At 44.7% G+C, this 13,595-nt stretch overlaps 1 protein-coding gene across 1 annotated transcript; it reads left to right on the forward strand.

Annotated features, from left to right (window-relative positions):
* Positions 1–3,124: 3,124 nt before the first annotated feature.
* Positions 3,125–6,726, forward strand: LOC112888402 (GDSL esterase/lipase At5g45910-like). The gene is made up of 5 exons (XM_025954610.1): positions 3,125–3,486; positions 4,221–4,436; positions 4,525–4,673; positions 5,788–6,064; positions 6,280–6,726. The coding sequence occupies exons 1-5, from the start codon at positions 3,153–3,155 to the stop codon at positions 6,498–6,500; spliced, it is 1,197 nt and encodes a 398-aa protein (XP_025810395.1). The 5' UTR covers positions 3,125–3,152; the 3' UTR covers positions 6,501–6,726.
* The last annotated feature ends 6,869 nt before the right edge of the window (positions 6,727–13,595 follow it).

Raw genomic sequence — 13,595 nt, forward strand, 5'->3', positions numbered from 1 at the left:
ACGTTTAAACGGTGCGCTGAACAGCACAGCATCCTGTCATCCTGAGATTCCTAGTGGATCTTTTTTTTCTTCTTCTGGTCTTGCGCGTGCCAGAATCCTTTTCTCTGTACGCACGGGAACAGGGAAAGGAGTCCCCGGCCGTGTGGGGTCTTCGAAAAACGTGTGTTGTTTAAACAAGAATCTACTGCCGTGCCGCCCCCATACCACCGACACACGGTCTATCAAAAGAGTTCTCTCTCTGACACTTTCCCATAGGCAAACTGTATGTAAAATCTTGTAAAAGAAACATTCAGCAATCTTCTTTTCCAGTTTAATATGCTCCGTAATTCCTATACTGCTACTCTACCCAAGTAAGGAATTAAAATAACATTACTGCTCTACTACATTTCTTTGATTCTTCAGCACATTTAGCAGCGTGCCTAGACTAGACAAAGTAATAATGCGCATTATTATGGTAACAAAGTACAAAGGACGTTGGAGTACACTTTTTTTTAACTGCCCGGAACCCACAGTTCCCATTTCCTCCTCTGCTCTCCAACAAGAAGCTTCCTTCCCCTAAGCGTGTACGAGTACTATCTTGGGGGATACATTGGCTGTTTGGCACTGTGGCCAACCAATAGTTATGGCTCAACAACCGGGACGCCTTAATGGCAGTGGCCACCGTGCACGTCCGTCCGGATTGAGCTGGGGTGCACTGGGACAAACAAACATGGGGCCAACAGCCCAGCCATCGGATTGGAGAGTTTGTTGACTTCAAGCAGGGTGCAGTGGGTAGACCCTTTTCTTTTCTACCAGGACCTCCACTTGCTCCACAAATTGTACTCTACCCACAAAATCCATGGAATCTTTTATTAGTGCGTACACAATGAGTGGCAAGAGAACAGGGAATGTACTCCCACATTTGCTGCCACCGTTCTTGGCTCCCGAGAATAGATGTTTTACTACGGGAGTTCATTTTGATATTGTGAACTCACGAAACTTGGAATGTTTAGGCCACAATTTCCATCTAATTAATTGGTTGGATTGGATGTGAACTGGAATGGTTGTTTCATGTTTTGCAACATAAGTCTAATAAGCCACTGTACATTGTTGATGACAGTCAAGTTCAATCCTTGTCATATATGTTCACTTGAATTTGGTATCCTGTTTATAGATGTGGTTTTGCATGAATGGATTGGTGTTGACCGCGTTAGTTAGAAAGCGATGTTTTTCTCCACGAATACTCCTAGTTGTGATGTAACTCTACTAACTAAAGTTTAAGAATTGTAGATCATGGGATCCAACAATTCTACTTGTTTTATCAAAATCACGTGATTAGACGATATCATACCGTTTTGGTCAAAACCACTTGCATGAGATGGCAGAAAAGTACAACTCCACATTATTTTAGAGCGTTGTCCATGAGGAGTTCCAGGCCATCAAAGCCAGAAGCCCTTGAATATTCTACTCCCCGTTATCGATGGAATTATGACCTCATTCAAAATACATAAGTCTTATTAGAAGTTTGTATGCAACTTATTAGGTAAAATCTCTCGAAGTTGTGCCTCCCTTAAAACTTACTTAGGATGCAAACTGAGTGTCCTGTTTACTCGGGTTCGAATCTCTCACTCAGCATGAGTACTCACATCTATGACTAATTATTCTTTTGCTCCACTTTGATGAATGCGAGTATTAGTGGACTCCTCCCCTGTTTGATTCCTTCAAAAAATACTTTGACAATGATGACTTGGCCAATATCAAGATAAGATAGACAAGTCTAGTCTGTCCTAAGTGATCATATCAGTTCCTCGCAAAAAAAAAAGTGATCATATCAGTTTTGTATGCGTGTGCGCCTCCATAGTGGTGAGTATGTATGCATCTATATGAACTCTGCGCTTGTACTTTGTTTGAAGCAAAACTTATTTAAGGCAGCGTCTGCAATTTCCTCAGACCTCAAGGGCCTCTAGGGCTAAAGAAGTAAAGGGCTCGGAAGAGGGCAAATGAATGGACGGTTGAACGACCTGCCCAAACCGCAGAGTATGGATGGCAAACGGTACAATTCGTGCGAATAATAACTCTGTAAACCCGCACTTGTGTGCTAAAATTCGTACCCGTACCCGCGCCCGCAACCCGTCACAGGCACGAAACGACGCCCGTAACCGCTATCCGCGGATATCCGCGTACCCGCGGGCACGCCCGTGTACCCGCAAGCTTTAGTCATCATCGTAAGAGTCAGTGTTCAAAACTATTATTACATAAAAAGTCCAATTAAGTTTGCAGGTTTGGCGGGTTTGCGGATGCGGATATTATTTTTTCAAACCCATTAGCAGATATCCATCGGGTTTAAGGTTATATCCGCGTCCGCGTCCGCGCGTATAAATGCAAACCCGTATCCGCGCCCGTCGAATTTGGTATCCGCGGACACGCGGATATTTTATACCCGTTGTCATCTTTACCGCAGAAAAGGCGAGCAAAGAAAAGTGTCCGGGAGCTCGCAAAGCTAGCAGTTTTTTTTTACTGCACTTCCCAAACGTGAAAGCCCGGGCCAAGTGGGAGTTGAACCCGGTTCGTATAGATCCACTTCATAATGATGCCGGATCACAGAAAGAGAAACAGCATCTCATTATGACCGGGGATCCACCCCAGGAGGAATAGAAAAACCACTCCTATCCTATCACCTGTCAGTAACGACTAACGAGGGCCCAGCTCGCATGTAGTGGATGGGGAGTGGAGTGCCGCATTCTTAGGTCGTTGGATCCAGAAATTCTCAGGAAGCCTCTGAACATTGTTGAAATGGCAATACAAGAACAAGAAGGAAAGATAAATGGCAAAACTAAACACGTATATTATGACCAAACACCTCTAACAACTCGTGCTAGCGCTTGAAATTGCAGTTAACCAGTTATGGCTGCAGCTAACAGCAGCTACTGTACGACAAGCTCAGAAACTGCATCGTCACCGTCAATCATCATCCGGAACAGTGCCGGCCACACCTCATCTCTCTGCCGCACCTGCAAGCTTCCACCACCACCTCACTCACCTCATTCAACTCTCGCGCCTGCCGCAGCGGCCCGCCCCGCCTGCACTGCACTTGTATAAAGCAAGACAGATCAGAGCAACGCGCCACACAAGCAAGGAACTTTGCTCCGCTTACTCTCTCTCTCTTACCGCACATGCGCGTCGGGCCGCGTCGCCACCAGCGCAGCCCCCCGCCGACACCCGCGATGGCCGCCGCCGCCCACGCGCCGCCGGGGCGCCGGGGCGTGCTCCTCGTCCTGCTCGCCGCCGCGCTCGTCGCGGCGATGCCGGCCACCTGCGCCGCGGCCAGGAGCCGGAAGTCGTACAGGGCCATCTTCAGCTTCGGCGACTCGCTCTCCGACGCCGGCAACCTCATCGTCAACGGCACGCCCAAGGCGCTCACCACCGCGCGCCCGCCCTACGGGATGACCTTCTTCCGCAAGCCCACCGGGCGCTGCTCCAACGGCCGCCTCGTCGTCGACTTCCTCGGTACTGTTACTGTACACTTCTTTCTGCTGCTTCACCCATCAGCATCTGTTTTGTTTTGTTTTCGCGACTACTTTTTGCTAAGTACTATATGTGTGGACTTCGTAATATCTAATTGAAACGTCCTTGTTGCTAAAAAGTGTTGATTTGAGTGTGACGAGACGAGACCATGCTCTGACTCCGGTGGTCAAGATGAAATTGACCGGTTCAGTATTCTACTCCCAACCCAATTTCGCTTGTTCCATACTCTGTTTCTGGGTTCTTTATGTTTGGTGGAGCCAAGCGAAAATCAAGTGTATAACTGATACCTTTTCTTATCTTTTTTTAGATTGGCTACAAGAATTTGTTGATAAAAGATCTGTTTCTTTTAATCAAGTCAAAAGGGGTGATTTCTTCACCCTTTTGAGAAGATGAAACGAACGGTAGAAAAACTGCTGTTAAAAGAGCTCTTCCTTTGCCACGCTGTGAATTATTGCTGTCTCCCTTCTGCTAGAGCAAACAGCAAAGTATTGATGTCAATTAAAGGATCTTTTCTTTTTCTTTTTCTTTTTCTTTTTGGAAAGATAAGTCAGACCAGAAATACGTTCCTGCTTCAATCGCCACTGTGCTCCTCACTCGGGCAGCATTGCCGCTTTGTGAATCATGAGTTCGTGACCTTTATACATTGCGCAGTAGCAGAGTGAATGATGTGAAATCTCCCCCCTTTTTCTGATGGGGATCTTTTGCCACTTCTGCAGCCGAGCACTTCGGGCTGCCGCTGCCGCCGCCGTCGCAGGCGCAGGGCAAGGACTTCAGGAAGGGCGCCAACTTCGCCATCACCGGCGCGACGGCTCTGGAGTACTCCTTCTTCAAGGCGCACGGCATCGACCAGCGCATCTGGAACACCGGCTCCATCAACACCCAGATCGGCTGGCTCCAGGACATGAAGCCGTCACTCTGCAAATCGGAGAAAGGTTCGAGGAGCCGATTCACCTGCACTGAATTTCTTTGTCCCAAAATTTTACCAGGGGATCATGCTTCATTGGCTTGTGCTAATTGCAGACTGCAAGGACTACTTCAGCAAGTCCCTGTTTGTGGTGGGGGAGTTTGGGGGCAATGACTACAACGCGCCGCTGTTCTCCGGTGTCCCATTTTCTGATGTCAAGACTTATGTGCCCCTTGTTGCCAAGGCCATCGCCAATGGCGTTGAGGTATTGTCTGTGAACTAGGGCTTGATAATCACTGCTAGCCCTAGCATGCTGCATATTTACTTCTTTTTGTTTCTGAGTAAAGCATACTTATATCTGAAGTAGCAAAGTAGCAAAATGTGCTGCATTTGGAGGTTCAGGTGCCCAGGGCAAGTGAAGTGTATGATACTGCTGATTTCAGTCAGCATGCTCATCTGCCATAGCTGGACACTGCGGTATACAAGAAGTAAACATGAGATTGCATGAAGAACACTCCAGAAAGCACTTAAAATTGTGTGGGGTGAATAGAAACCATGGTTTTGGAATTGGTTCTTAAAATTCTTTGAATTATCTGGGCTTAATCTTTTAAAAGGTCCCGTATATAGTGATGAGAAGAGTGACTAGTGGTATACTAGGCTACTTAATAAGCTTTCAGACATAGTTTTCACATTTTTTGACTCGAATCTGTAGATCTCAACCTGATGCTATTTTTATGTTCAAGTGGGTTATCAATCTTTGTAACCATTATAATAGGGGGGAGAACATGTGCAGATATGGTGTCCTCCTGAAGGGTAGAATCTTCTGACTAGGCTCTTAACGCTAAGTCGCCATTGCTCAACTGTTCCCAAAAGGAAAAAATTGTTTTTTTTCACAAAAATCAATTACACCTGAATTTGTGATGGCATGGTTCTGTACTTCGCATGCCACCTTGAGCTTGTGCACAGTCCGTTAGATTGTTGCTTAGTGCAGCCCCACGTGATGCAAGGATGGGGACTTCAGGTAGAACATGATTGCACAATGAAGAGAGAATGGTCGTGTAAAAGGTGTAAAAGGTAGGGTGGGTAAAGATAGCGAGGAATCATTTGTTATGGGCATGCCCATCATGAAATGGCTGTCACATGACATGGCCCTAAAAAATGGTTTGTTTCCACGCATTTCAAGAGTACAGAATAGATATAATCCACACTACTGTGGTGCATCGCCAACTGCCTAACTAGCTTAACCGTGTAATACAATTGTTGCTTTGAATTGCAAATACTTGAGAGTAAAACTAGTTCGGCGACATATTTTTTTAGAGTATATTTCCCTAAATTTTAACTCACCTTCAGCAAATTTTAAGAAAATGATTTTGTTGCAGAAATTGATTGAGCTTGGGGCAACAGACTTGTTGGTGCCAGGCATTCTACCGATCGGTTGCTTCCCGTTGTACCTGACGTTGTACAACACCAGCAGGAAATCAGACTACAACGCCCGCACTGGGTGCCTCCGGAGGTATAACCGCCTCGCCTTCCACCACAACAGGGAGCTGCAGCAGCAGCTTGATGAGCTACAGAAGAAGTACCCCAATACAAAAATCATGTATGGGGATTACTTCAAGGCTGCAATGCAGTTTGTTGTCAACCCTGGAAAATTTGGTGAGTTCTCCCTCTTCAATAGCATGTTATGCTACTCCAGTACATTTGGGGGATTCAGAGTTTCGGACCACATCTATATCATAAAAACTTATTGGGATGTTATCGATATGTTCAACATGGTACGACTGAAACGATCAATTAGCTGTAATTTGCAAGGCTGCATTTATGGTTCAGATCTTTGTACCATGATATCTGAACATTTTGATCTGTTGCAGGTTTCAGCACAGCTTTGCAAGCTTGCTGCGGAGCAGGAGGGCAGGGCAACTACAACTTCAACCTGAAGAAGAAGTGCGGTGAGCAAGGCGCAAGTGTGTGCTCTAACCCATCATCATACGTGAGCTGGGACGGCATCCACATGACCGAAGCCGCATACAAAAAGGTCGCCGATGGCTGGTTGAATGGCCCCTACGCTGAACCCCCAATTCTGAAGTCATAATTGAGATAATTAAACTGTATGTAACACAGCCGCGGACGCCGCCGCTGCTTGAGAGATATAAGGAGTCCTTCAGGCATAGATATGTTCCGATTCTGATGTCATAATTAAGTTACGGGTAAAGCTTTTTAGTTTGTTCATTGAAGATTTGTATAAACTGTGCCGGTATAGATTATTCCAAACTGAAATGGCTGAAGTACAGATGCACCATGCATGACTTTTCAGATTCTTTCCATTTGTCAAAGCTAAGGCAATAATCCGTGATAATTGTTGAGAATACAGGCAAACGCAGCATGAAATTCCGTATGAATTCTGTATGAAATAAATTATAATAAACATAGGAACTAGCATGCATAGAACTAACATAGAACTAGCATGCATAGAACTAACATACGTGATAGCATCAGGATATATGCTTAAAAGATAAATCAGATCACAGATTACTACTGAGTCTTGATATATGCTTAAAAGATAGATCAGATCACAGATTACGTACTGAGTCTTGGCTGAAGGGTTGACGATGATGAACCGTCGCTGCTAACCGTCGCTGCTGGAGACGACGAAAGTAGCTGGCCCGTGAGGCGACGGAGTTGAATGCAAGACGCGAAGTGCTTTCTAAAAACCTTATTCGCCCTCTCTCGGTGAAGGATCCCAAAGGCGAAGGGTTCCGGAGACCTGCTCTCCCGTTTGCCGTGCATGCCGGCGCTCGGGATGGAGAAGGCTACGGTGGCGGCGCAGTTCTGGTGGAAGCCGATGGATCATATATATATACATATATATATATATATATATATATATATATATATATATATAAGGAAGTCAAACTGACCTCGCGCCGCGTTAGCGATCTAAACCGATTAGATAAGATTCTCGCAGACTTAGAGCCCAAGTTACTAAAAATAAAAACTGCAAAAGGAAGCCGCGGCCCAGCAAGGTGAGGGGCCGAATTTCGGCGGACCATTCACGTAGGTGTCGCGCGTCCGCGCCGCTCGCCCCGCCCGGTGAGGCGAGGCGTGGCGTGCGCGCGCGTGTGGTGTTTATCTTGTCTTCCCCATCACATAGCTTGGAGGGGTGGAGACAACCTCTATATTATGTTGGCCATCTCACCCCTCCACTAGCAAGGTGGACTAAAGTGTGCACCATTTGCTCTTGCAGATATGGGCCTTTGAGATTTATAGGAATTCCAAAACTTCCAATGGGCAAATCCCATTAATTCCAGCAATTCCCCACTAGATCTCAAATGCCCGTTCAGAATTTTGCATGTTTCTTACTACTGTTTGATATAGTAGTGTTGTCTAGAGCTTCAAAGTACACTTATTCATAATTTGACAATGGACTATGCCTTAAATTGCTAGTTTTCTGCGAACAAGTTTCACTCAAAGTCATAACCGGTACATGGATGCCAGTAGCCTACCCCGCGGGTGGAGCATATTCGTCGTACTTTCTGGTCTCTTCATGAGCTTGCAAGAGATCACCCAAGTCTTATAGAGTGCGACGTTTAATGGTCAGGCTCATAATTAATACAATTATATTCTTTCAACAATACTCTGTATGACAGCATCTTTGCTTATCAAAGCTAATAGAAACACGTTAAGGCGTATAGCCAACTTGTCTTACAGCATTTGAGAGTATTGCATCTTCACTTAGAGAGGGTTAAAAAAGTTACTCTCCTCAGTTAACCAACACTTGTTCTTCCCAGGTCCTAATTCACAGGATCTCCGATCACATAGATTGAATTACTACTATGACAACCTGTCTCATACCAATCTCTCTTGATGCATTTTCAATCACACTCCGTGGAAGCCTTTTTTAAAGAGATCTGCCAGATTTTTCTCTGTTGATATATAAGTTACACTTATCACTCTGGAGTTTCTCAACTTCCTAACTGACTTCAGTAGTCTCTTGACGTGTCTTGATAACTTTATATTATCCTTATTACTGTTAACCTTGACTATCACTTTTTGATTGTCGCGGTTCATAAGGATAGCCGACGCTAGTTTTTTAACCATATGCAAGTCCGTCAAGAGTTCACGCAACCACTCTATTTTAATAGTGGCCGTGTCTAAAGAAGTAAGTTCTGCTTCTATGGTTGACCTTGTCAAAATGGTCTGTTTGCAAGACCTCCATGATATCGCACAACCTTCTAAGGTAACACATACCCACTCGTGGCATACAGCTCATCTGCATCAGAAACCCAGTTCGAATCACTATATCCCTCCAGCACAGCATTGTGCCTAGAATAGTGAATCTCATAGCTCATAGTACCTATCAAGTAGCGCATAACCCGATCAAGTGCATGCCAATGATCAGAATCCAGGTTTGACATGAACCTGCTCAATTTGCTCACAATAAAAAATATATCGGGCCTCGTTGCGCTAGCTAAGTACATGAGTGAACCAACAATCTGAGAGTACCTCAATTGGTCCTTAGCAATTTTCTTATTCTTGCAAAGTATCAAACTAGGATCATAAGGTGTTGGAGATGGCTTGTTGTCCATGTAACCGAATCTGCTCAATCTTCTCCACATAATGGGATTGTGAAAGAGTAATCCCATTCTCATCCTTAATAAGCTTGATGTTGAGGATCACATCAACTTCTCCCAGGTCTTTCATATCAAAGCTCTTTGACAAGAAAGACTTGACATCATTGATCACATCAATATTTGTGCCAAAAATCAGTATGTCATCCACATACAAGCATAATACAACTCCGTGACCCCCACCATAGCGATAGTACACACATCTATCTGCCTCATTAATGACAAAGCCCGCATACAAGGATTTTAATAGCATGCACACCTTACTTTCTTGACCCTTAGATACATACCCATCTGGCTGATCCATGTAAATCTCCTCATCCAACTCTTCGTTTAGAAAAGTTGTCTTTACGTCCATTTGATGAACGATAAGACCATATAAGGTAGTTAGGAAAAGTAGTGCTTGAATAGTGGTCAATCTAGCAACGGGTGAGTAAGTATCAAAGAAGTCTTCTCCTTCCTTTTATGTATACCCTTTGACCATAAGTCGAGCCTTGTACTTCTCAATAGTACCATCAAGCCTAAGCTTCTTCTTGAACACCCATTTACAACCAACTGGTTTGCAACCATATGGTTGTTTAGTTAATTCTCAAGTTCCATTGGATAGAATTGAGTCCATCTCGTTACGAACAGCTTCTTTCCGATCATCTGCATCAAGAGATGCGTATGCCTCTGCAATAGACGTGGGAGTATGAAAGGCCCTTGTTTGGTTTTGATAATTGAGTGACAACTTAGGTGGACTAATAAGTGTTTATGTTGAGATACACAGGAGATTAGTCCACATAAAGACACTAGTATGAGCAACATGTGCCATGGAGGAGAAATGGCTAAGGGTTGATGCTATGCTCATATAGTGTGATCGAGGAGGTCATTGCATATGAGACATAATATGGAGTTATATGACCAAAATGGAGAAGATCAAGACAAGGCTTGGCTTGATGGACCGGTTGCAATGGAGAAGGGCAAGTCAAGGCTTTGAAGCGAGGGACCGCGAGGCGGTGAAGCTTGGGCAAGATTTGGCGCCGATGGACCGAGGCAACGGTGAAGAACGAGCAAGGTCAAGATCGATGGACCAAAGAGGTCATGTGATGATATGGAGTGGATCATATCATTTAAGGAAGATCAAGCCAAGTGTTGACTTATGAAGATGATCAAAAGGCTTGAAGGAATTTGGTGCTTGTGTGGCATCAACATTTGGGAAAATGAAATGAAATGCGCAAGGCAAAGGTATGACTTGTAGGGCATTTCATTTCACCGGTCAAAAGTTGTGTAGAGAAGTGCATGACCGGATTTAGGATAGATGGCCGTACTATCAAGAGGGGCAAACTTGTTTGCATATCGGTCATCTAGTGCCACTTGAGCGATCTAACATTGCGATGTTGCTAGGATCGAGTGGCATGGTGAGATCAAGTGAAAATCCTTTGAAAATGATTGTGAAATGCTAACACACATGCACATGGTGTTGTTCACGTGGTGGTGTTGGCACATTTGCAAAGGAGAAAGAGTTGGAGTTGATGTTGATCAACTTTGGGAAGCAAGAAAGGTTTTTCGGTTTTCTTCGGAAATTAGATTGTCTCTTGGAGTGGAATACTGCTTTGATCCATTATGTTTTGGACCAAGTATTCAGTTGGGTTGTGTAGCCCTCTGAATTAGCTTTCCATAGAATCCAAGATCACCTAATTTGGACATCGGAGCTAAGAGTTATGGCCGTTTTACCGAGATACATTTCTGCTGGAAATAGACCTACGGACAGTCCGCCCATGGGGGGCGGACGGTCCGCCGTTATCTCGGATGAGCTCTAACAGAGCCGTTTTTGGCTTTGTTGGTGGTCCAAAATAAACTGCGGACCGTCCGGTCCATGGGGGCGGACGGTCCGCCCTTAAAAGCTGAAACGGGCGCAGAATCTTGGTAGTTCTATCTTGGGTGTCCAAAATGAACTGCGGACCGTCCGGTCCTTGGGGACGGACGGTCCGCCTCCTACTTAAAATTCTGGGACAGAAACACTATGGTTTCTGTGTGTGCTCACTTTTTGATCTGCGGACAGTCCGCCCATGGGGAGCGGACAGTCCGCCGGTCACTTCCAGATTTAGTCAGAGACGTTTGCAAATCGGTTGGTTCGAAGTTTTGAACCGCGGATAGTCCGCCCCAGGGGCGCGGACAGTCCGCCCGGGGCTCTAACGGTCGACTCTGACACATAATAATTGCAGTTCTAGCCGTTGGTTTTGAATGGCGGACGGTCCGGTTTCTGTGAGGCGGACAGTCCGCGAAATCTCTGTTTTCACGGGATTTGAGTGTAACGGCTAGTTTGGGGCCTCCCTCTATAAATAGAGGGTGTGGCCGGCCATTTGAGGGTGGTGAGCACCTTGGGTACTTGGTGTCCATGTGTGAGAGTGCTTGAGAGCCCTCTACTCACTCTAACTTGATAGTGATCATCCGATTGAGTGAGAGAGCGATTCTAGTACGATTGCTTTGAGAGATTGCATCGAGTGGCACTAGGTGATTGTGTTGCAAGCTGGTGTGCTTGTTACTCTTGGACGTTGCCACCTCCTAGACGGCTTGGTGGGAAGAGGCTCCGTTGAAGCCCGCAAGAAGATTGTGTGATGCTCCGGAGAAGAGATTGTTAGGGGTATTGTGCTCACCCCGCGGGAGCCGCGAAGAGCAACTCTAGTTGAGCGAGACGTGAAGAGCAACAAGTGATTCGTCCGGATCATGTGCTAGAGCTCGGTGTGAGCACTCCACGTGGGAGAGTGTGACTTGAGAGTCACCACTAGCAAGAGGATCGGCGGCAACCTTGGAGCTTGTCTCAACGGGGATTAGCTTGGTGGCAACCAAGTGAACCTCGGGATAAAAATCACCGTGTCAATCTTGTCTACTCTTCTCCATGGTTTGCATTCTCCAAATCACAAGCCTTGTATTTACATTCATATATATCTTGTGCTTGTGTAGTTGCTCTCTAGTGTTTAGTTAGTTTGTGTAGCTTGCTAATCATCTTCTTGCTTGTGTAGCTAGAAGTAGAGATCATAGTGTAACTAGTTAGCTTGTGTAGTTTAATTAGTTGCTCTTGCTTAGATTGTGTAGCTAAGCAAGTTGAGCTCTTGAGTTTGTATTGTGTATCCTTGTCCTTGAGCATCTAGTGAGCTTAGGTTTGGCTTTGTGCTATTGCCCATTAGAATTGTGTAGGAGCTCCCCTTGTTTGTGAAGTACTAGTGCTTAGACTTGTGTGGCTTGGCATTAGAATTGTTACGAGAGCTCTTACTAGCTCGGCACTCTCCATTTGCTTTGTGTAGGATCTTTTTGGAAGTGCCTTAAAGTCATAGTTAGAGGGGTGAAGTCTTGGCTAAGCGAATAGTTTCAATTCAGCATAAGTTTCGGTTAGCCGGCGCAATTAGTTTTAGAAAGGACTATTCACCCCCCTCTAGTCCGCCATCTCGATCCTACAAGTGGTATCAGAGCCGAGGTCTCTCATTTGTGGTCCTTATCGACCCGAGAGGATGGCGTCTTATGGGCTAGATGTTGAGTGTCCACACATTTTTGATGGCACACACTTTGCACGGTGGAAAAATTGGATGACATGCAATTTTAAGTTTATTTGCCCTCAAATGTGATGGATGGTAGATGTAGGTTTTTCTCATATGTTGGATGAAAGAAATCTAACTCAAATACAAGAGAAATGCCTAGATCTAGACATCCAAGCTACTAACATATTATTTAGATCTTTGCATGATTGCATTCTTTGTGAGGTCATGGACAAGGAAACCGCCCATGAGATTTGGAGTTATCTAAATGAGAAATATGGGGCGGCCTCCGATGATCATGATGATTTTAAGGCCATACAGGAAATACATGAGGATGGTGAGCACATCCACGATATGGTAGTTGTGGAAGATTGCTCCACCTCATGGTCAAGTGATGATGATGATCAATGTACAACTAGCTCACTTGACATGATTGATGGTGATGATTCAAGTGCTGCAAATGATGATCCTACTCCAAGCACACTTGATGATCAAGTTGATTCATACATGGATGATATTTCTACTTCAAGCTCATCTCCATCATCACATTGCTTCAGGTCACAAGGTGACACAAAGGTATCAAATTGCAATGTGATTGATCCTAATTCATATAATGAGCTCTTGAGTAGATATGCTAGCATGAACCAATTATTTGAGAAAGTGTTAGCCAAAACAATCAAATTGGAAAAAGAAAACTCATTTCTCAAAGACACATGTGAACAACAAAAACATCTACTTTATGTCATGAGTTGTTCACATGAGGAGCTGAAATTGACTCATGAGGAGCTTAGTGTTGCTCATGAGAACTTGGTACTAGACCATGCTTTACTCACTAGCAAGTTTTCTAATAAAGAAATTAAAACTAGTGAGAGCTCATCACATGGGTCAAAGGATCAATTGCAAAATATTGCTAACCCTTGTGATGTAGGCAAGAAACATGTATCCACCTCATGTGATGATTTATTGTCTATGCCATGTACTTCACATATAGATGCTTGTTCTTCTTCTACTATGCAATATGAGACTAACCTTGTAGAAGAAAACAAA

The sequence above is a fragment of the Panicum hallii genome, chromosome 4, assembly GCF_002211085.1.
Source record: "Panicum hallii strain FIL2 chromosome 4, PHallii_v3.1, whole genome shotgun sequence".
NCBI lineage: Eukaryota > Viridiplantae > Streptophyta > Magnoliopsida > Poales > Poaceae > Panicum > Panicum hallii.

What these genes read in the sequence shown, in the direction of transcription:
- LOC112888402 (XM_025954610.1), top strand. Translation starts at nt 3,153, where the DNA reads ATGCGCGTCGGGCCGCGTCGCCACCAGCGCAGCCCCCCGCCGACACCC. An exon ending in ACTCTGCAAATCGGAGAAAG is followed by an intron (nt 4,437 to 4,524) that starts GTTCGAGGAGCC and finishes TGCTAATTGCAG; the next exon opens with ACTGCAAGGACTACTTCAGC. An exon ending in TGTCAACCCTGGAAAATTTG is followed by an intron (nt 6,065 to 6,279) that starts GTGAGTTCTCCC and finishes GATCTGTTGCAG; the next exon opens with GTTTCAGCACAGCTTTGCAA.